At 43.4% G+C, this 23,322-nt stretch overlaps 1 protein-coding gene across 2 annotated transcripts in view; it reads right to left on the bottom strand.

Annotated features, from left to right (window-relative positions):
• The window catches only part of LOC135234036 (collagen alpha-1(XX) chain), a 31,850-nt gene that overhangs the window by 1,979 nt on the left and 6,549 nt on the right, over positions 1-23,322 (bottom strand). For both annotated transcript variants that reach the window (XM_064298146.1, XM_064298147.1), the window contains exons 4-39: positions 22,398-22,541; positions 19,573-19,722; positions 18,472-18,657; positions 18,006-18,173; positions 17,549-17,668; positions 17,220-17,384; positions 16,819-16,977; positions 15,418-15,587; positions 14,435-14,564; positions 13,889-14,034; positions 13,285-13,414; positions 12,753-12,892; positions 12,282-12,408; positions 11,938-12,077; positions 11,365-11,497; positions 11,109-11,251; positions 10,688-10,817; positions 10,313-10,429; positions 9,308-9,454; positions 9,011-9,067; positions 8,834-8,872; positions 8,540-8,678; positions 8,249-8,391; positions 6,914-7,023; positions 5,514-5,672; positions 5,065-5,142; positions 4,726-4,812; positions 4,317-4,370; positions 4,041-4,136; positions 3,515-3,568; positions 3,299-3,352; positions 2,670-2,723; positions 2,158-2,229; positions 1,751-1,786; positions 1,348-1,414; positions 358-546 (exon numbers count right to left, since the gene is read on the bottom strand). In XM_064298146.1, the coding sequence (XP_064154216.1) occupies positions 358-546; positions 1,348-1,414; positions 1,751-1,786; positions 2,158-2,229; positions 2,670-2,723; positions 3,299-3,352; positions 3,515-3,568; positions 4,041-4,136; positions 4,317-4,370; positions 4,726-4,812; positions 5,065-5,142; positions 5,514-5,672; positions 6,914-7,023; positions 8,249-8,391; positions 8,540-8,678; positions 8,834-8,872; positions 9,011-9,067; positions 9,308-9,454; positions 10,313-10,429; positions 10,688-10,817; positions 11,109-11,251; positions 11,365-11,497; positions 11,938-12,077; positions 12,282-12,408; positions 12,753-12,892; positions 13,285-13,414; positions 13,889-14,034; positions 14,435-14,564; positions 15,418-15,587; positions 16,819-16,977; positions 17,220-17,384; positions 17,549-17,668; positions 18,006-18,173; positions 18,472-18,657; positions 19,573-19,722; positions 22,398-22,541 (4,233 nt within the window). The remainder of the gene's footprint in view (positions 1-357; positions 547-1,347; positions 1,415-1,750; positions 1,787-2,157; positions 2,230-2,669; positions 2,724-3,298; positions 3,353-3,514; positions 3,569-4,040; positions 4,137-4,316; positions 4,371-4,725; positions 4,813-5,064; positions 5,143-5,513; positions 5,673-6,913; positions 7,024-8,248; positions 8,392-8,539; positions 8,679-8,833; positions 8,873-9,010; positions 9,068-9,307; positions 9,455-10,312; positions 10,430-10,687; positions 10,818-11,108; positions 11,252-11,364; positions 11,498-11,937; positions 12,078-12,281; positions 12,409-12,752; positions 12,893-13,284; positions 13,415-13,888; positions 14,035-14,434; positions 14,565-15,417; positions 15,588-16,818; positions 16,978-17,219; positions 17,385-17,548; positions 17,669-18,005; positions 18,174-18,471; positions 18,658-19,572; positions 19,723-22,397; positions 22,542-23,322) is intronic.

The following is a 23,322-nucleotide window of genomic DNA, read 5'->3' on the forward strand; positions in this document are numbered from 1 at the left end:
GTGTGGCTTCCATAACTGTTAGTTAAAATTTTACTGTGCTTGCTTATTTCAGTGACCATGATAAAGATTATAATAAAAATAGCTTGTGTGGAAAAAGCCCAACTGCAGCACATGCCATTATGTTCAGTTGAATTAATCCATCAGATTTCTATCTAACTTCACTGGACATTCATTTCCCAGAGGTAAACAGGCACACACGCACGCACACACACACACACACACACACACACAAACAAACAATCAAATACAAGCTCATGTAATTGGATCTCTGATCAGTAAATAGTATCTTCAAATCGCTGCATCTTTACTGTTCGTTTTTATGTGTTGTAGAAACAGGACTTGAGCCCAGATCCTCACCCTGTTCTCCAGGGTAACCCGGCTTCCCTGGTTTCCCTCGAGTACCCTGCCTTCCTTGGGCACCTCTCTGCCCCGGGGGCCCTTTGGGCCCAGGTATCCCGGGCTCTCCTGGGGGCCCCACTGGCTCCTCCAGGGGCGCAGGCTTGCGACTCATCTCATCCAGGAAGGAGTCCAGCTTCAGGACCTCACCTAAATAACACGCAAACACAATTCAAATAACACACATTTCAGTACAAATGAAACAAGCACACAAACAAGAAAAACAGACATAAAATAATACAGCAAAGAAAGGAGATCATTCATAAGCATTGATGAAATGAGGAATGATTGTCAAGCTCTTTTTACTTTTTTGTCATGCTGAATCCATGTGTTGTTTTCCTAATTAACAGGGCCAAGGAAAAAGCACCAATACAAATTTAAATATGAATGACAACAGTGAAGGTGAAGGTGACCACAAATCAACACAATGTATAACAGGAAATATCTCATAATATGGTTGCCTGAGAAATATGCTTTGATTCAACTTTACACTTTTGAAAATGAAAGCATGACCAAAATGGTCAAAATAGTCGCACATGCTCAGAGGGATGAACTTAAATAATAGGGAACAACCTCAAAACACATGTTTCTCGACCAATTATTATTTTCTCAGTCTGTGGGGCACAAAAATAAAATGGAATAGAACATACAGTCTGAACAATGCTGAGACATAGGGATGTCAGGGACATTTCTGGGTTCACTGTATGAGATGGTGATTACAGTGCATTTTGTGTTCTGAGGGCTCAAGTGTGAAAATAATAAATACGCCTTTTTACTTTAAAGTCTGCATTTGCTTCGTGCCATCAGTGATATTTTCTGAGAGGTGTTCCAACAAGAATGAGAGCATTTTCTTTATCTATTTGAAGTGTTTAATTTAAATGACACCCTGCCAGAAACGCAGGGCCTGCTTCATGAACGCCTGTCATGTGATGAGGGAAACATGGTACTTACTGTGCACCAATTGCTCGCAGGCCTCAGTAACAAGCTGGTAGACTGTGGCAAGGGACTGCGGTTCCCCCTGAGATACAGAACCCCAAAGGTCAATAGTCAGCCTTAAATATCCGGAACTCCATAGTTCTCCACCACTGGAGTATCAATTCATTTAAAAATTATACATTATGCTGAAAGAAGGTGCCATGTGCAACCTCCTTCAATAAGAAGTGGACACTAAATTACTATTTTACAGCCTAACAGAGTACGGTCAATTGTGGACAGCCAACCTGTTTGTACGTCAGTATGACTGAACTGAAGCAACAGCTTTATGTATTTTACTCTCTTGTGAAGAAAAAGTTTCCACGCTGTTTTTCTGTAGGAGCATCTCTCATGTCCACGTGTCCCCAGCAGGCTCACTTACCTTCTCCCCCCTCTCACCCTTGTTCCCAGGAAGACCCTAGGACACAAGACACATATCAAGAGGGTTGGTTGATGGACATGAATTACAAAACCCATAAACTAGGCTTTTATACAATGATTGCATACTGGTATTCAATCCATTCAATTTCCTCTGGAGGAATGATTTCATTTATTCATTCAGTTATCCAAGATGACTTCACTTTCACAGCAGGTGGTAGCATTACAGACAGCACACTCCTTATTATGTTATAATGAGGGAAATGGCTCTGCAGAAGGAATAGGGGGTGACAGGAGTAAATGTTCAGTGTTGCTGTGGATCTCTGTGATTCTTTCCCATTGGAAATCAAGGTGTCACATATGAACCCATTTCTTGATGGATAATACACTTCTGCTAGATTATCCACTCACTGTTGGCCCCACTGATCCCAGGGGCCCCCTTTCTCCCTCAGGGCCTGGCAAACCTGGCATCCCCTGGAACCCCTGCACTCACAGAAGGGGAATGGAGAAGATGAAGAGAACATTAGGAAAGAAAGAGTGAGAGACAAAGAGATAGGAAAGAAGGGAAAGAGTGGGGAAAAGAAAAAAGGGAATGAGATTCAGAAGGATATAGGAATAAATAGAGGAATTAATGGGAGAAGGAGAGAGGAGGGATAGGGGAATAGGGAGAACAGGCAAGGCAGGAGAAGCAGAAACAAACTTACATATAGATAGAAATAGCATAAAATGGCAATGTACATTGCACTTTCCTGATAATACTCTGTTAGTATCAGAAAAGGGATCTTTGATAAAAAATATTTACAGCATTTGCCTTTTGGGTTATATAAGATGCTTTTAACCTGGTGCAGCCATGCCCCAGTAATGTATACAGAGTCCCTCCAGCATGTGTAAAGACCTTCTTCAAAGACCTGCAGAGTTCTTACCCTGAGTCCGGTTGTTCCCGGAGTGCCTGTGTTTCCCTCAACACCTCGCATTCCCTATGGCCACCAGAAACAACACAAATCAGAACAGAAGGCCTCAACACACAGCATGTGGAGTTGAACTGGACAACCAGACTGAGAATTATTTGATGGACAGCACCTGGGCGTAACCTGTGAAACATATGACTGGAATATTTCCCATCAATATATCTTTGCTCAGATGTTATTCTACTCCAGGGCTCCCCGACCCTGTTCCTTGAGATCTACCATCCTTTAGGTATTCATTTCAGCCCTATTTTGGCACATTCTAATAATTAGCAGCTCAATGAGATCTCTAGCTGTATACTGAGGTGTGTTTGTTAAGGTTGGAGTGAAATCTACAGAATGGTAGATCTCCAAGAACAGGGTTGGGCAGTCCAGGAAAGGGGCCGTTTTAAGAAGGCATGAGTTAGACATAGTCAGCATCTTCGTCTATTAAAGGTACCGTTTTACATAAGCGTTTCTGAAAATTGTTTCATGATTTTATTTTGGTGTTTGCTATCATGATTTTACTGTGTTTGCAGTTCTGTTTTATTAATAATTTCATCTTGGCCTCTATAAGTGTTATATGGCAGCAGTGATAATATGCCCACCTTGGGTCCTGGGTTCCCTTCTCTGCCTTGTGGACCAGGCGGACCTGGCAACCCCTGGAGACACACAAGAGTAGCACATGTGCCGGAAACAGAGCATGACAAAGGAAAAGGCCAGTTAAGAGTTGATGTGCATGTGCTTGTGTGTGTGTGCGGAGGGGGTTGGGGGTGTGGTAGGTGAGGGTTTGGGGATGGGTGGGATCACTCTGACAGGCTCACCTGGTTCCCAGGCTTTCCCTTGTCACCTTTCTCCCCTCTTTCACCTGGAGGGCCCTTCATGTCAGAACAGGACAGATGATAATGCCAAAATACATTATATACAAAAGACCATGACTGATCATTTATACTATGCAGGCTATAATTTCCACCTTAGACAAAACAAAACACATTCTATAGACTGTATACATATACACTGGAAAAATCAGGACTGACAATGACCACTATAAACAGTAATTACAAGTTGCTGCATACTGCACAGTAAAACAATGTGATGGAAAGTTATTGTGACAGTCTTTTAAAATAGAAAAATAATTTCAATATTTATGGAAACAGTATTATTTAGAGAGAATTGTTCAGATCTTTCAGGGACATCGTATTTAAGTCCCTGCCTTAGATGTATTTGTGTAAGCATGTATTCACTTATTTATCCAAAAAATAACATTTTTAGGGATTTAAGATATACTAATAGTCCGACACCTTCAGTGAAAAAGAATGACACTGTATATTTGAGAAACTGATTGGCTACCGTTCGCCCTTGCACTGTCATCCCTCGAGGGCCACGTGACCCCAGGGGGCCCAGGGTACCATCTGGTCCTATCTTTCCTGACGGACCCATTTCTCCCTGTTGAGAAAGAAAATGAGATGTAATAGAGCTCATACAACATCCCATATCTACACTTTATAATTATACTCAGATATACACACCATCAAATGGGTGGTTTTACAACAGTTTAGGTATTTAGGAGCATGCGCCAATGGAGACGTCCAGTTGGAAAACTGGGAAGAAGTTCCAAACTCTGACCTTTTGGCCCTGCTCCCCTCTCTCTCCTTTCTCACCCCGAGGACCTGGTTTTCCCTGAGGAATGTGGACACAAGGTATCAGCTAAAACAGCTCGCAAGAATCAGCCAATCAACCAATTAACCAATTAGAGAATAACCTAGTAAAAAAATATCAAGCCGCAATCAAACAACAAATTTAAAAAATCTGTTAGACTGTCAACAATCCACATCCAATTTAATCCACAGGGTTAACCGTGTATTTGTCTTCAGTATGAAGGAACCATATTTTCATGCAGTAAGGTAGTAATAAACATTTGTTGTTTGGTATCCTGATGTTATGTGAGTTTTTATAAATATAGTATTTAAGTGCACTTGAATCATCAGTTACATTATCCTTGCAGTTTAGTAAACTACAAAGTGATTTGACTCACTGGAGAGCCTGTAGGGCCAGGGGCTCCGGGAACATCGGAGGTACAGGTGCAGGCATAGACTGGGGCTGGACAGCTCTCTTCATCTCTCTGGGGAGGAAAAAACAAAATAGTCACTGAGCTATTTGCAATCACACACATTCTTTTTCACCTCTATTGCCTTCATTCATCACACAGAACAACAATGATATTTAATCTAGTGCAGCTCATGGGTGAAGGCATGTATTTATAAATACATAAAATATATTTCAGCCTCTGCAGTGTAAATACACAGGGACGATATAGTCAACCTCTGGGGAGATATCCAGGCCTGGAGATGTTCAGACCTGTCCAACAACTCACCTGTGCAGGGATGTCACAGCAGGTGTCCTCTGTGGCCCAAGTATTGTTGCACACAATCTCAAATGACTGTAGCTGAAACTGAAGTCACAGATGCAGCCGCTATTATTCTCCAAATTCTCTATATATAGTAATAAATCTCCATCACTCTGATTTTTCTGGATATCCAAGACGTTGCTGCTGTGTACTCTGAAAGCACTTAGTATTCTTATATATGTATATTTAGATCAAATTGATTATTATAGTGGGTGACTTCTGCAATATGACCTATCTAACGCAAGCAGCTCGAAATTTATAACACCTGTTAACCCATGCTTCAGTTTAAACATCCATTCAGAAAATCATGTTAATTTTATTATAAGGGGACTTAAATGTTTGAATGCATCATATAGCATAGTGTGTATATGACATATCTAGTCTGTCGATACATAAGACATCCATGACTGACATACCGAGGCAGAGCCGCTGTGTGGCCCACGGGTCTTGACCAGCTTGCCCAACATTTCAAAGCCATCAGTGGGAAGGGTACCCAGGGGCCGGGCAGGTCTCTCAGCCACACGTTGGCAGTCCACTGACAGGGAGACACTCACCTGGCTCACAGACAGGTGCACCTACCAGGACAAAATGCCATGTGAAAAACCCTTATTTTTAACCTAGACCATCATTGTTTTCATCAATGTCGTCATCGTCATCGTAGTCACGGTCATCATGATCATCTTTAAGATCATCATCATTGTCATCATCATCATCATCAAAATCATGCCAGATATCAGAAGGGCTTTACATTAACACCTGCCACCCACCCAATGTGGGTAGAAGTTGGCAGTGGCAGGTAACCCGAGCTGCTATTACCAACCACTTCGGTAGCATTGTCTACAAAAAAAATCATTGTATTTTACAAAAGGCATCTGAAATAATTAAATCAATTTGAGGTGATACTACAATAGACCATTACCATGAGCACCAGATGCAAACTGTGTGCTCATTCCGTTGGCCCAACCACTTTGCCCTCTCATGTCTTGCCTCCTCATCAGTCAGTGAGTGAAAGCTGATTGAATGCTGCTTGCCACCTAACATGAACTATTTAACTTGTTACATTAGCTAGCAAGCTAATGAAAAGGTAAGAAAGTGGCGCCATATTGCAGGTGTGAAAATACCCGGAGAAATAATTGATCAGAGAACAAAAAAGAGAATTAAGAATGGGGCTGAGACAGAAAAAACAAATAAAGTCCACCAGAGCCCCCCATGACCCCGACCAGGAATTAAGTGGCTTAGATAATGAATGGATGGAATGTCACACTTCTTAAATTTATTCAAACCACTTCCAGCACACCTCATGAGTTCTATTACAACTAGATTATTTTTAACAGTACGTTCCACACCTAGGTTTCATTGCTTTTTCATTAGTAATTCAAATTTCATTTGCAGTTTTATGCATTAGCATCAACTGTACATTCAGAAAATTTTGCTTCTAGACAGTTCATAACAAAGAACACAAACCTTTTTGTGTAAAATTTGTGTTGACATTGCATATGGATTTAAATATTAATTTAACAACTTATTACAAGCACAAATATGAATATGTCTACATTGCATAATAATATGTTTTTACTTTATGGAAAATGATACAGAAACATATAATATATACAATGATTTTTTTATTATTCTCACTGTTCATTCTCAGGGAGGAATGGAATATTTATAGTTTAAATTAAGTTGTCTAATTAATATGGGTAAAATTTTAGTACACTCTCACTATCGCTCTCTCTCACTCTCTCTTTTTCTTTCTCTCTCTCTCTCACTCTCACGCGCACGCACACACACACACACACACACACACTCCTTGGCTCACCTTGTGAAAGCTGCCATAGAATAGCTTCTGCACTTGAGGCTGGTCAAAGGTCAGCTCTTGGACCTCCTCTCTGTAATCCAGACTGAAGTACAGCAACAGCTTCCTTGTGGCTAGGAACAAACAGACATTGGCTCTACAAATGACAAGGTAACCCATGATTCTGCCATTCTTGACATGAATTAGAATGGATAGACTACAAGGAAGTGAATTCACTAAGACAGCTATTCCCAACCTTTTCCATTCTGCGGCCCATTTAACCAGCTCATAAGATTTCAGCCTCAATTTTTTATTTTTTGTTTTGAAATGATCAAACATGCTAGTTACAATAATGACAGCAGGCATGACTCTTATAATGAGTCATGATCATTTTTTCTACATTTTTACAAAGCATTCCATGTAAAGATAGTCTGTCATTTCCATTCAATAATATCAGCCTTTCTGGGACCGATTTGACAACCTATTTGCAGTACCCTCACACCCCACTAGTGGGCCGCAGCCCATGGGTTGGGAATCTCTGCATTAACGTTACAATGTCTGAGTACCAGCAGAGGCACAACAGATCCTCTGGAGCTGAGTGAAACAGAGGCATTTGAGCATTAGCCCCCTCCTTGGTTTGGGAACACATTCTGCTGTAAGTGCAGGCTAGGCAAGAAGAAATCTGCAATCATGTTCAGCTTCTGCCCTCACAGAACCATCAAATGAGAAGAAAAGTGCTGGTACAGTCGCTTAAAGCTTTGATGCAGTAGTTTTATAACCTGGCGCAAAAAAACTGCTTACTCTGGTTGCATTTCTGCAGATGTCTTTTGAAAAGCACACTCAGGTATATGCTCAATGATTTTTCTTACATTCATACATGTTCCTGCAATCCAGCAGGTGCAGTTTAGTTAGTTACCATGGCAATTCTAATTATAGTGTATAATCAAGCTTCTAAACCAAGTAGAATGGTATGTGGCAGAGTATAGCTGTGCTATATTTATTACATTGCTAATTAGCTATAATTTTAGGCCAGCATAATACGTTGCATTTGGAAAACTAAATTTTACTTGATTGTTGACTTAATACAATTAGATCATCATGCTCATTAATTCATCTAATGTACAATACTGGTTGTACTGACTCAAGCTTTTCCCTTCAATAAACACATATGAGAGCACTGTAAATCCTACAGCATTCTCTGTCTGAGAAATCAAGGAATGATCAAGGAATGTAATGTAAGAGCATGCCAAGAAATTCAGATGCGTTTTCTCGAATACAGAAACCCCTCCCTTTTTTCCTTTCCTGTCTTGCCTTGCCTAGCCCAGCTCAGCCCAGCTCAGCCACCTTCCCCTCACTCACGGTCCAGCACCACCCCCATTTTTGGCTGGAAGTCGTTGTCAGTGAGCTGCCAGAGGGCGAAGGGATCCCGCGGGGTGTCCTGCAGAACACGGAACACCACACTGATGGTGTGCTCTGGAGCGATGCCTGCGGGGTGGACGAAACTGACAGACACACAGACAGAGAGACAGACAGACACAGGAGGGAGACAGACGTGTCAGTTGACAGAGACGCCTCAGATACTGTGGTAATACAGTAGGTGGGAAGAGCGATACAGTAGGTGGTATTATTAGGGGTATTAGTCGGTCTCACTTTGTGTTCTGGGTGAGCTGGACGTCCCTGTACAAGGTGTAGCTGGGAAGACTACTGAAGACAAAGGGCGCTGCTGCCACCCCCTCCACAGAGGAGTGAGCTGCCTGGGTCAGCCCAAATGCTTCCATCATGTCGAACCCTTTAGCAAATACCGGCAAACAAATGCAGACAGTCACACATGATTCAATTCAATAAGAAGAGTCTCTTAAGTATGACAAGAATTTGCCAGGATTTTCCGAATGCATCGACTGACAGAAATTGTCCTATTAACAGAAACTGAAGCCATCTCCCTACCTTTAACCACCGTGTTTCTGATGGTCACCTCAGGACACACTGTAATGGAGATGAACACTCAGGCTCATTTTTCACAGCTTCCATTGTAATATGTGCAATTAGATAATCTCATGCTCAGGTCCATTGGACATGCACAATAATGGACATCTGCTTATTATCAAAGAACAAAACGTTCACCTTCATTGTGTGTCAAACGTAGTCGGGGTTGATGTGGGGCTTTGTCTGGAGCTGAGGCTGGACAGCAAACAATGCAAAAACCAAATTTTAATGTTTACCATACATACTTAAATTTTATTATTTATTCACTCTCAGCCTGACATCTTACAGCAATTCCTCACTTGTAAATAAAAATACACTAAAAATAAGAACAAAAAATAAGGATAAGAAGTAAAATAGCGAAGCAATATAGGCAATTAAACACACTGACGCAAATGAACGGCCAGCCAGCAAGAAGCAGGCAGATGCAGGACTGACCTGTCGAGTGGAGGATGGTGACAGCAGTGCCCTCTGCTGTTCCAAGGCGTGAGTGCACACTGATACGATACACTGTCTCTGGCTGGAGGTCAGAGAAACAGTGACTGTTGCTGGAGGCATCCACCACCTTCTGCTTGGTCCGTTTGTCTGACCAGTCATTGTAGGCACCAAGAAGCACACAGGCACAGAGAAACAAACACGCGCACACACACACACACACACACACACACACACACATACATGTACACCCAGAAGAATAACACAATCGCACAGAAAACAGTATTACTTACAGTACAGTGTCCTTGTAATAACTAATGAAGTAGAGAACTCTCAGGTGTGCCTGGGAAGTGTGTGGACTCACAGTATTTGTCACACAGTGGTACGAGGACAAATATTGATCCTCTTTTAGAGAGCACATTTTAATTACACAATGTTAAGGTTAATGAATCATATGTCAGTGAGAGTAATATGCAATTAATTATCTGCATCTTTGCATCTTCAGAAAAATAAATATTCCTCTATTGATTACTTATGACATTGTTAATTTACAATTTTATGTTATGTTTTCTATGACTGCATTTAGAATGATGGGGGAAGGAGACACGTGGATTAAGGCTTCAACTTCAATAAAGTTTCAGATTTGGGGCCAGTTTGCAAGTTGGAATGTGTAAACAACTCAAGCAAATCACAGCTAAAGTTGTAACAAACTTAAATCTGAAAATTTGGGTAAAAAATATAGCTTTGCTTACATTGTTATGCAGAAACCCTAAACCAGAGATTGAAATATCTGCAGACAAAGCAAGGACAATTTACCTTGGAAGGGTGTGAGGGGTTAAGCCATATAGACCAGATTTGCAATGTAAGCAGTATGAAATCTATAGAACAGCTGCAAGGTTTTCAAGATTAGTTTCAAAAACCAGAAATGCGCAGTCAGCACCTTTTATATTTGAGGTACTGGAAGAACCAGGAAGGAGAGATTCTGTAGTTGTGACTGAGCTGAAATACCTTTGATGGACTGAATGACTATACGGTACCCAGTGACTGCTGAGAGGGTCCTCCAGGACACACAGAGGCTGGAGTGATCAGATCGGACCACACTAACGCTGCTCACGCGTAGGCTAGCTGGAGACGACATTTAAACACAGGTCAAGTCTTATTGAAATGATCGGTGTCTTGTTTCATTTTATGTTTGTTGATAGGTGCATGCAACTGTATTAAGTATGCTCTGTGTGTGTGTGTGTATTTTGTATGTGTGTGTGTGCTCATGTATGTGTGTGTGTTTGATGTGTGTGTGTGTGTGTGTGGTGATGTGTGTGTGTGTGCGTGTGCGTGCATGTGTGTGTGAGACAGAGAGAGAGAGATTGTGAGGGGGCTACTCACTGGTTTTTCCCTGTGCAGAGGCGCTGCCTCCCTCTCGGCTCCTGTACTCAGCGGTGACGAGGACGCTGTATCGTGTGTCAGGAAGTAAGGGCTGCAGTCGCACGTGCCTCTCACTGCCTGGCACCAGCACCTGCCAGAGGACACCGCATCTCATTACCACATTACCCAGCATGCAACACTGCCACAAGCACATGTGCGCTATTTTAATACTCTTCTATCCCGGTATTTTTAATCTTTTATTTTGTATTATTATGTAGTATTAAGTGAAATAATTGTAAATGTAAAGGAAAGGTGCACTAGTGCTTGACCATTCTGTGATTTACTATACTTATTGGCACTGAATAGCAACCTTTCCGTGCCAGGGGGGTGCTATAGGGAATGCACAAGGCTGTACTTAGCATGGCTAGGCAATCCTTCTCACAGTGTGTTCTTGTCCCTCTCTGTTCAGCGCGGTGTAGGACACGTGGTACTGCAGTACATGGGCATTGGGTGGCAGCCAGCTGACCAACAGGCTCACTGCTGTCTCCTCGGAGATGGTCATGCTGGTGGGCCCGCCCCCGGACGCTGCAGAACATACACAGCTCAATTCAAACGCTCTGAGCCAAACTCACTGCAATCTGCTTGTGTCTGTGTGCGTCTCTGTGTCCTGCATTTGTGGGCTTATGCACATGACTCACAGGTGCTATACCGAGTGGCCACAGCTTCGCTCCTCGCTCCGTCTGCGTACAGAGCGGACAGGGAGATCTGGTACTCCTTATCGTCCTCCACTCCCTCCAGTATGGCTCCCTCACTGTCCCCGCCCACTGTGAGCTGCAGCACAGCGGCCCGAACACAAACACAGCATCCAACGTCAAAGACATAAAACCGAACACAACGCAAAATCCAAGACACAATATTACACAACACAGAGCAGTCCGCATGTGATCGTGGTATCACACAATATCGTAACATACACTAAAACACAATACAACAAAATTTCTATTAAGATGCACACAGAACTCAACAAGTACAGTAAAGTACAATACCACAAAAGAAAGCACTTGGTGTGTTATCTGAAAGAATTATAAATAAGTATAATCACCAAGTATAATCATAATACATGCTTGGTTGAACATGGCAAACATGCTGGGGCCATGCAAATAAGAATCACAGTTTTTAGTAAGATTTGAATTCCTTGTCATTGGGAATCAAAAGAGCACAGGATATCATGTGGAGCTCAGGGATTTCTCTCTGCTCTCTGGACTACACACCTGGCTGAGCTCACCCCCGTTGAGAGATATCCACTTAATCAGATAGGACACCACGTCATCGGCTGCGGAGTGCCAGCGTACTGAGATGTCACTTCCTGAGAAGTTGGTTACCCGTAGATCCGAGGGTGCGGGCACCCTCACTGAGAGAGAGAGAGAAATAGAGTGAGTGGGTAAGTGAATGAGTGCATAAGTGTGTGTGCACGTGTGAATGGTTGTATATACGCCATAACCCACTGCAAAAAAGGTTGTTGTAAACACTTTCCATAGTCAATGAGTTACTGCTAACATACCAAGTGTGTTATGTGGTAAACAATAATTGCACAGAGGGTGTGGGTGCATCTTACGTGTGGTAATGTTGGCTGTGAGGGGGGTGGACACGCCCTGCTCATACTTTGAGCGCACAGACACCAGGTACTTGGACAGGGATGACAAGCTCTGCAGCAGCACAGAGTTCGCACCTGTGACCTCTACCTGGAGAGAGGGGACAGCTCAGCAGGTTAGAGAGACAGTGAGCTGAAGCTTCACAAATGCTTCAGAATCTACAAAGATCATGCAGGTCAACAGGGTTTGTAACCACAAAACCATTGTTAAAGAGCCCAAAGTGTTAATGAGGAACCAACCTTGTAACTTAGTAAACTTGGAAAAGCTACTTACCCTGAACTGCTCATAGTACACATTCCAGTGTATACAGAAATCATATGCAAAAGATACGAGCGATGTATCAAACATTGCTCAGAATTAGAACTTTTATTAAGCAAATGAGTCTTGTGAATAAGGAAATGTGATCACATTGCAACAGATAAAAAGTTTGATACCTGCTTGACGTCACTGCCATGGTTAGTGCTGTAGGTGACCTGATGTCCAGGGACATCCACCGATCCTGGCACCCAGCTGACCCTCACCATACTGTGGCTGACCAGGGGGAACTGTAGGCTGACAGGGGGAGGCAAGGGGTCTGCAAGGAGAAGGAGGGACTGTTATTAACTACTAATAACTACCATTATTACAGAGCTCAATTCTGCTCTTATCATTGCTTAAATATATACTGATATGAAAAAGTTGTCAATAAAAAAACGATCAAAATGATATTGAATAGAAATGCAAAGTGAGATAAAGGTAGGGAGAGAGAAAAAGGAAAGGCATATGATAGTGGAGGGAGGGACAAAAAGAGAGGACACAGGAAGAATGGAGGATGGAGGGAACGGCAGCAAAAAACACAGAAGGGCTTTGTTAGACCTAAGCAAAAGTCTGTCTTTTGTTGGACTTGGTGAATACACACTGCTAGCCTAGAACTCATCTCTAGGATGGGGCTGTCCTCTCCAGTGTAAAAGCTAGGCGGTCACTCACACGTTGTTGCGACGGCTGTGATGGGATCGCTGGAGTCCTCATCGTACAGGGCATACAGCGTCACTGAGTAGTCCGTCTCAGGCATCAGACCCTCAAGCTCAATGTCTGTTTCATCTGCTGGAAACTTCACCTGAACGCAGGGCGAGTGTATATACACACACACACACAAACACACACACACACATACAGGATGGCACACACATAAACATGCACACACACATGCAAGGGAAGGTGCACACATAAATATAGAAACAACACACAGAGACACACATACAGTACATGAGCTTAGTTTTAAATATAAGACTAATAACTGATTAGATCAGGTAAACCTCATATGTTGCCATACAGCTGGATAAAATTCTCAATAAATCTCTATATAAACAACCCCCCCCCCACCCCCCATGGATGTATACCAAATGTACAAAACAACAGACCATCACTGCAGATTCACATTCTCCATAAACCCTCACAGCCCCAATTAATTTGTGACTCACCATTCCCCACACAAACCTGGTGTTCATCCTCATTACATGGTTTAAACAGCATTATATATAAAAAAAATATGAAACCTTTGACTACTGCCCACACTTGACTCATGCCTCACCTCTTTGGCATCCTCAGGTTCCCCATGGCTGAGGGCCGAGTAGAGCACCATGTACTGCGTGGCCCCCGGCACGGGCCCCCAACGCACCCGCAGACTTCCGAGGGACAAGGGCGTAACCTCCAGGACCTCGGGCGTGGCCAGTGGAACTGAACCCAGGGAGCAGAGAGCAGATTGATATGATCAAGGCCACCTCAATCTGACATAACACATGCCAAGAAGCAGAGAGGACATCTGCTGACATGGAGCAGTTGGGGTGGCTGTGGCTGACTAAAGGCATACATGGTATACTCAGGTACTGTCATTCACACAATACTCCAGTTACTCCGTTAGTTTCTGTGGAAAAAACTGCATCAGAGCAGATCTACTTGCTTGTCACTTTTAAACTGTAGAATATTCACTCCTGCATGCATATTTTACCTTCAAGATTTTGCACACAATGCAAGAATAATTTTTATAAGGGAACAGTAAGTATTCAGCTCAAATCAGTTGTGCTTGCTGCGAATCAGTGCGGGCTCTTCTGTCTTCATGTGAGTGACTGTGACTCACGCGTGGTGATGGTGCCCCTCAGGGCGGGCCCCACGTTGTCCTTATACACGGGGAAGATGGACAGGTGGTACTCAGTCTGTGAGGACAGACCCTTCAGCATGATGCTTGAGACTGTGCCATTTGCCACCACCTGCACACACCAACACGGGATTACTCACGTGCAGAGAGACCACATACTCAACACTCCGGTGCACAGTGTGAAACAAGAAGTCTGCTGCTAGAGGAAAAATGTTTCTGACTCATGATCAATGCGAATGACACACTCAAGGGTGATTGGTGGACATCTATGTTAGTAATTATTTTATATGCAAGCCACTAAGAGCATTACATTACATTATGGGTATTTAGCAGACACTTTTATCCAGAACAACTTACATTTTTACACAGTATCCATTTATACAGGTGCATATATACTGAAGCAATTTAGGTTATGTGCCTTGTTCAAGGGTACAATGACAGAGTCATACCTAGAAATGGAACCTGCAACCATTCAGTTATAAGCCCAGTGGTACACCATTATACTGCACGTGATGTTACGATGATACCAGTGAAATGATTGATATTTAAGACACAAAACAGTCCCTGCTTGTCCAGGAATTCCTGCTTAGTTTGATCTTGTCTCTTTTGGAGGGAACTATTTAATGAATGCAGCAGCTCTGTAAGGCAGTAAGGCAGAACTGACCAGGGCAGGAACCATGTCTGTAAGTATCTCAGGGTGCGTCTGAAAGTGCATCATCTTTTTGCACCCTAAAAATAAAGCCCAGGGTTTACCACTGCTGAGGTTCTGATTGGCTGAGAAGCTTACCGACGGATTATCACCACAAACAGGTGCACCAGTGAAGTGAAAAAAAGTTGAGAATAACTACATGTCAATTGTTGATTATTTGCCCATTGATTAGGAAATAAGACAAAATTATAAAAGGAATATGAGGAAGACCAGGCATGGGTGATAATCAGACGACCTATCAGGGCTAGCCTCTTACCTCCTGGGGCTTCTGACCCTCACTGCTGTGGTACACCACTCTGTACATGACCACACGTCGGGGCGGGGCTGTCCAGCTCAGACGGACCTCCTTGGAGCCCAGCTCAGAGAAGCTGAAGCCAGTGGGGCTTGGGTAGGACGGCACTGGGTCAGGGGTTGGGTTCTCCATTCCTGACCAACATAGAGGCACCATTTGCATGTCAAAAGAACAAAAACTTACGGCTTGCGATATGAATATACCAGCAGCCATACCACCACACACTCTGCTCCAGCCGACTGGCTGAAGCTAAGCAAGCGTGGGCTTGGTTAGTACTTGGATGGGAGACCACCAGAGAATATTGAGTTGCTGCTGGAAGTGGTGTTGGTGGGCCAACACCTCTTCCCTCTGGTCAAATAAACCCCAATGCCCCAGTGCAGTGACGGGGACACTGTGCTGTAGGAGATGCTGTCTTTCGGATGAGACGTTAAACTGAGGTCCTGACTCACTGTGGTCATTAAAGATCCCATGACACTATTCACAAAGAGTAGGGGGTTCCCCGGTGTCCTGGCTAAAAGCCCAGATCTGACTCTCGCAAAAACCTGCCACCTAATCATCCCCTGATTTAATTGGTTAAAAAATGTTCTCTCCCTCCCATGGAGCTGCTCAGTGGCCAACAATAGAGGATTGTGGTTCTACTGGGTAGCTCCCAGGGGTGAATGTGTATGAGTGTGAAGCAGGGCGTTCCTGCAAAAGAGAATCCATGGTCAGCAAACCTACCCTGAGTAAATAAAGGTTAAATAAAATATATTGTTCCAATGTTTTCATCATGTTTCTCTTACCTAATATGAAAGCCACCTGCTCATGATTGCAGACATTTTATAGTAAATCAGCAATTTATAAAAGGTCTTTGGTCAATGACATGATGTCAGGTGTTGTGTCCTCTGAGGGGAGTTCCTCCTTTCTTTAATTGTGATTTCAGAAGGCAATCAAACACTCACCATTACTGTCACCTGCAGTATGGGGGTTTGGAACATTAAAGAGGAAGCCATAATTGCCTTGAAGCCATAATTGCATCTATTTAAAAACACTACAGATCTGTTCAGTCATTCACACATTGGGATATTTTTTCTCTCCTTAATCAGCCATTTTTACACGGTGCTCCACCCACCGTCTCCAGACTGTGGGATGTGTTACCGCACTAAGAATGGCCTCTGCAAGATGAGCTGCTCAGGGGCCCTGTTGTTCTCTTCTTTGGCCTTAAGGCTAAACTCTTGGCCCTATTGTGCTTTGTTCTGTTTCATATTTATATTGAACTCACTTGCAGCCTCGCTGGTTGCTGATACATTTGCCCTGTGCTTGTATTAGACGCACTCTTGGTCTCACTGTGCTCTGATGGTCAGTTCGGCGCTTGTTCAAACTCACTCTTGGCCTTGCTGCGGTCATTGATCTTCCCACAGAGGATTCGCACAAGCCGTCCCACCAGCTTGCTCAGCAGGGGGAAGTCGTTCACGTTGTAGACGTTAAGCTCCAGGGGCTCAGAGGCGACCTGCCGCAGCTCCGCCTCGTCTGCGTTCTTCACTCCTGAGATCCACGGGGAGACAGGACTAATCACACACCTGTGCACACACCTACACACGGACACACTCGAGACCTTATCTTATTAATACACACTCAGTGACTCAGAGTACAGTCAATTCACCATGCATGTGCTTGCACATCAGGGACTGTATCTGCAATAGCAGCAGTGTCTTTGATCAAACAATGAAGATGTGACTCTCAGATCCACCACCAGGGGGGTATATGTTCAGTGTGCCCAGTCTCACCCACAGCGATGAGCTCCACTCCCGCGTTCTTCAGCTTGTTAGCGGCAGCAATGGCGTCATCCTGGGACTTCCCGTCGGTGAGGAGGATCAGAAAGCGGGGGGTGTCCGGCCGTGCTCCCGACTCCTCCTTTAGGTTCTGTTCCAACACGTGCATCAAAGCCTGACCTGGGGCATGTGGGCACAAACACAAACACACACACAAAATGAAACTTACTTTGAAAATGAATAGTGCTCTAGTCTCTTCACTTAAAAAGCTATCTCCACCATTCGGGATCTCCTGAAGTTAATCCATCTCTCTCTTCACCAGGCTGTGAAGGTGCTGTGCTCACCTGTGAAGGTGTTCCCTCCTTTGTATCTGAAATTCCTGACAGCCTCCAGAAGCTGGTCACGGGAGGTGAAATTATTGAGCTGCCACTCAGTGCGGGGGTCTCCACTGTACTGGGACAGGGCTGCAAGAGAAGGAACAAACTATTAATCAGTGTCATTTACAGGCAACTTTTTAAAATAATGCATCATTCATAAAATGACAGGTTAAATAGTCATGAAACTAGCAGTTATTTGCTAACTCAAAATCATTCACCTATATTCTGGAGCTAATTGGGAGGACAAACACTTGCATTAGTGAAGCAGCAGTTCTGTATGCATTAATGAAGGAAGTGTGACAGACTGAAGGTTATTATGGGAACATATCCCTCCTCCCTTTTCAAGTCCTCTACAAAGCCAGAATATTACAAAAATAAATGAAATGATCTCACAAGATGAGGGGATAGTACAGGCATGTCTCACCTATTTGTACCCTGTTGCTACCAATGTTGAAGGGCGTGACCAGGCCTTCCAGGAAATCTCGGACCCGTTTGAAATTGGTACGGCCGATACTCCAGGACCCATCAACCAGTAAGACCATGTCAGCCGCCGCAGTCGAGTCGCACTCAAACGCTTTACGTGCCGACACACCTGCGTGCAGAGAAAGGGAGAGGGGGAAACACAAAACTTCTCTCAGAAACAGCTATAAACCAGCAGCCTGCTAACCTGAAAATGTGTGAGTGTTGGTGTGTGTACTGTAACCTTCAGAGGATGTGGGTGTGGGGATGCAGGATCTGAGATTAAAGAAGAAAGAGGGACTGCTGTTCTGTCGTCCAGCTGTGGAGAGAGCCCCCTCGTACAAGCCCCTCATCTTCCCTGTCATTAAAGATCGTACTGTGATGCCTGTCCTTCAAAACAGGCTGTCATTAAGTCCATAATAGTCTGGCACCTGTGACTGGTTGAGTAGGGGCTGTTTTCTTGGGTTTGCCCCTGCTGGAGCCTTTGTCTTCGGATTTTTCACGTGCGGTTCTAGCTTCCTCTTTATTGCCTGTTTTAGCGTGATCCTTGTTTCTCTTTTTCTTCTCATGGGACTCCTTCTCTGCTTCAAAATCTTTGTCAGGGGACACAGTGGTTTCTGTGGAAACAATCCACAAATAAAGTGGGAACAGTAAACAAAAAATGAATAAAAATATTAGTGGACATAAGCAGTGTGTAAGCAACCTATACCACTTAATAAAAATCAATTGTGATCAATTGTTATACTGATTTAATGGGAACTGGCAGCAGGATATTCATTACAGAAGCACCACATATAATTTGTCCACAGAATATAACAAATTCAAGTCGATTAATGAATGAAATAGAAGATTTCAATCAGCTTTATATTACAGTTTGATACCATTATACCATTTGTCCTTGAGAAGTTGTGAAATTTCCAGCGGCTTATAAAAACCTGCCCGAGCAGGAAGAGGAAACTCCCCCTGCCCATCACATGGTGGGGCAGATAACAGAACACAGATCAGTAAAAAACCGGAACAGACGCTCATTTGAGTGCTTGCGACATGCCCTGCCTGCTGCCGTCTGGCGCGGTTCCAACTACCTGTAGCTTCGCAGTAACCCATCACAACAAAACCGAGCATGCGCGGTGCCAGAAAGGAGCACTCCCACATATATCTGTACTGAAATGTGCTTCACACTCTGAGAAGAATAGAGAGTGGACTGTTTTCAGAACTGCCTTTTTCATAGGGCTGCCATGCTAAATAATACTTGTATCACAATGGTTGACTATTGAGTAGCGGTCATGACATGATAAGTTAGGATAAGGAAGGACACTGCCATTGTACCCTTAAGCGAAGTACGTAACCTGCATTGCTTCAGTATATATCCAGCTGTATAAACAAATGCAATGTAAATGCTATGTAATGGTTTGTGTTAGTCGCTTTGGGTAAGAGCTAAATGCCTGTAATGTCATGTAATAAGTTACCAGAAGTTATGGAATGTGTTAAAATAGTGTTTCTGTGTGTAGTGTGGAAAATGTGCACCCTCTTACCTGTGTGGCCCTGGTACAGCACAGTGGGAGCAGCTATAAGAGCCTCGGTCACGTCGTCGGTGTCACCGGACCCCGACCCCCCGGCCAGCACCTTTCTTCGCTGCTCTCGACTGCCGCTGCGGTTCAGCCACTCCTCCCGCAGACTGTCAACTGTGCGAGAGAGACAGAAAAGAGAAGAAAGAGAGACACAGAGAGGGGTAGAGGAGGATGAGAGACAACAGTCCAACATCAGTACTAGCGTCTCCATGAGACCATCAATAGCTTGACTGTTAAAGAGGGGAGCTGCACATGAAAAAAAACTCTCCCTTTTAAAAAGAAGCCTAGAAAAGTTCCTTGGACATAATTTTCAATGGCCATTCAGTTATTGGTAATAAATCACTACTTTGTATGTTCAGCCTTTGGAGTTGGAATTCTACATTTTAAATGAGTATGAAGGAAAATCCACAGGGAAGCTAACTGAAAGGCATTTTAAAAATACCCAAAGCCCAGTGACAACATTATTCAGATTATATAACTAGTCTGCAGGTTCTATGCCAAAACCTCAAAGGGTGAAAGTCAACTTCCAGCGGGAAGATTGACATCCCAAATCTATGCACCATGCGAGAATCATATTACCATCATAACAAGCGTCTAAGTAAGCATATGCTATCAAGCCAAAAAAGGGTTCTTTTTTTTTTTTTACCTCTGAGCTCTCATGTATATATAATTCTTGGATGACATAAAGTATGTGCATATCTGAAAACCGGCTTCAAGTCCAACGTGTCTGGACACGCAACACCCGACACTGTAACCTTCCCCCCACCATCATGTTTAACGCTTTAATACCGTAGGATGCATAGAATGTTTTATAAACACTTGGCAGACATTGTAAGACCTGTCAGCTTGTGTCAGTCAGATGAGCCTCGCAGAACGTGAGGTGTTAAGCTGCAGAGATGAAGAGCGTGTAAATCCTCTAGTAGGAAGCAGGGCAGGGGTGTGAAGAGGAAATGGCTTAGAGAAACGGAAGAGAAAAGGCCAAAAACTATATTCCAGTTTAGACCTTAAAATACATTGAGTTCTACACAGTAAAATGTCCAATGTTATTTCAACTCTAACAAGAGTGTATGTGAGCGCAACCGGGACTCATATCCCTCTAGTCAAATACAAAGTTGATTTAATGTTGAATATTTTACTGTGTACCTCAAGGGAAATTTGTACTGAAAAGAATGAATAAGTAATTACAATAATCATAAACGTTTGCTTGGAATGGTTATAATGAGCCATCCATTCTTCCTAATGTAATTGGTACACTAATGAGACCAGCACTGATCCAAAGTCATTTTCTGTTTATACGGGTCTGACATTGACAAGAATATCACTGTAGAGTGTCAATAACTGAAAATACACCTGAATATGTATGTGCTTGGCAATGACAAGTCGGGGGTGGGGGTGGGGGTGGGAGTATCTGTCTGTGTGTTCTTGGGGGCTGCTGACTCTAATCTGTCAAATGAGAACTCAAGTTTACAACCCCTTTGTACATTAACAATACTGTTGCTATTTGTCGACTTCCTCTCACAAGAGAGACAAGGTCTCTAATTCTACAGGAATCTGAGGTTTTAACAGCATCAATTACAGCCCGTCAAAGTCAAAAGACATGCAGGTATTTTGTAAAATCCACAGATACCCACATATAGTACCTCCAGTGGGTTTGACTTATAATTATGTACAATTACCTCCCTCTGTGACAGTGGTGTTGCTTTATGGGCCAAACTTTGCAGATAGCCGAGAGGCACCAGTAACTTCACTCTGGCTCTGTATCTGTTCAAAAGCGACCCCTGGTACAGTATTCCTTTTACAGAGATGGAATCTCTTGTGTTTTTACGAAGAGAGAAGGGGGGGAGGTGTATGCACTACAAACTTCTGACAGGGGGCGAGAAACTGGGGCTAGTGTTATGCCGGCTGATTAGATCTGAGGGTATGGATAGGGGTTGTCACAGCTAGATAGTGTGTTCAGTGTGGTGGTGCTAAGGTTCTTTCCGTGGTTGAACTGTCGAGATGAAATATAGCAAATATTTATCTTTCTATTTCTCTGTCTATTAATATTTGGGTTTCAACCAGCAACAAAGGTTTTACTGTTATATTGCACAAAAAGTTGTTATTCGATATAAGCTGTATAATTTTTTGAAGTAACCAAAATAATTAAGCCAAACCCCAATAACTGAGATTCATGAAATTTATTTAAAATACAGCTGATTTGGTGCTGCTTGTTAGCGCTTCTGCTTCCTGAAAATTTCAAACGTGCCACAAATTTCCAGCATTTCTCCAGATTTAAACAGATTTTTATAGTGAATTGTTTTTTTTAATCTTCAGATTGTAGACTGGAGGGAGATATACATGATAGTGCAGGGGAGTGCCATTTCCATAAACTTAAACAAGACCTAGTATATGGCTGGACCGAACCGGCCGACCAATGGTGTAACTTCATCAGTCAGTCACTCAATCACAGACATGCGCGGTGTAACTTCATCACTCACTCAGTCACTCAGTCACAGACATTCGCGTTTATAGGGCTGGCCCCGCTGTTGCGGTCCAGCCAAAAATGAAAACACTGAATTACCAAAATGAAAACTGGTGAGCTATGTGCTCATGCCCTCCTTTTGTACATACAAACACTCATTACACCCCTTTTTCTTTCTTTTTTGATGCCCCTTCTTCTACTGGTTCACTGTTTCAATTTCACCTCTTTTTTCAAATCAACCTCTTCCTTCCCTCTGTAATTTGATCTCTTTCTCTCTTTACTTTCTGTCATCCCTCCTCCCGCTCGCTGCTTTAATCTCTCCCCTTACTGGTGAAGCGTCTCTTGGCGATGAGTTTTTCCTGTGTCCCGTTGAGCATCAGGATCTGCAGAGCATACTCCTGCTTGGAGTCCAGCCCTGCCACTGTGGCCCGACTGCGTGTGGTTGTCAGCATCAGCTCTGGCTGGGGCTCCTCTGGGGGTTGCAAGGAGGGGCGGAAGGGACAGTCACACACAGGCATCTGCCAGAGTTACCACATTTTACCATTTAGCAGTGTAATCTGGTTAAGAAATGAGGGGGTTAGCTATTCAAAAGGTCAGCAAATCATAAGAGAGGCAAAAGCTTTCATCTCTGCAGATGCGGGGTGTGCTGAGGCATGGTCAATTGAATGAAATTTTTTCTACCTGGCCTCATAGAGTAACAGACCAGGGAGATCTAGCACTTTTCTCTCACACTCTTCATTGCCTAATGTCCTCTTCCCCTTTTCTAGCAAGCTGAAGAATAGACATGTTTGTTTTTTCTTGGGCCATTTTTGAGATTCCTGCCCAGACAGAGCAGTAGAGAGATTGAGACAGACTGAGCGAGAGAGTGAGAGAGAGACTGAGAGAGAGCGAGAAAGAGACAAAGGGAGAGAAAGGCAGTTGGCTCCCTGCCTATCTCTATTAATTCCGTCACTGTGTATCAAACCCCCTCACACCACTCACATGCGCAGACAAACTGCTGACACAATAAGGAAAGAATCTATTGACACACTGTTCACTTAGCAGGAGAGCAAGAGGAGTGGGATGGGTAATGATAGCAAAGCCAAAACATATCTACTTGTTCACTGAGAGAAGGTCTTGGACAACACACTGATTTTACTTTCTGCCAGGTAACTGCACCAGTAAAACTGCAGCAATGTTCTTCGGAGAAATGACCCATAACCCGTAAGCATGGGAGCAGATGAATGCTGCTTCTAAGAGTGCTGAAACATTGC

This window comes from Anguilla rostrata, chromosome 11 (genome assembly GCF_018555375.3).
Source record: "Anguilla rostrata isolate EN2019 chromosome 11, ASM1855537v3, whole genome shotgun sequence".
NCBI classification, from domain to species: Eukaryota; Metazoa; Chordata; class Actinopteri; order Anguilliformes; family Anguillidae; genus Anguilla; species Anguilla rostrata.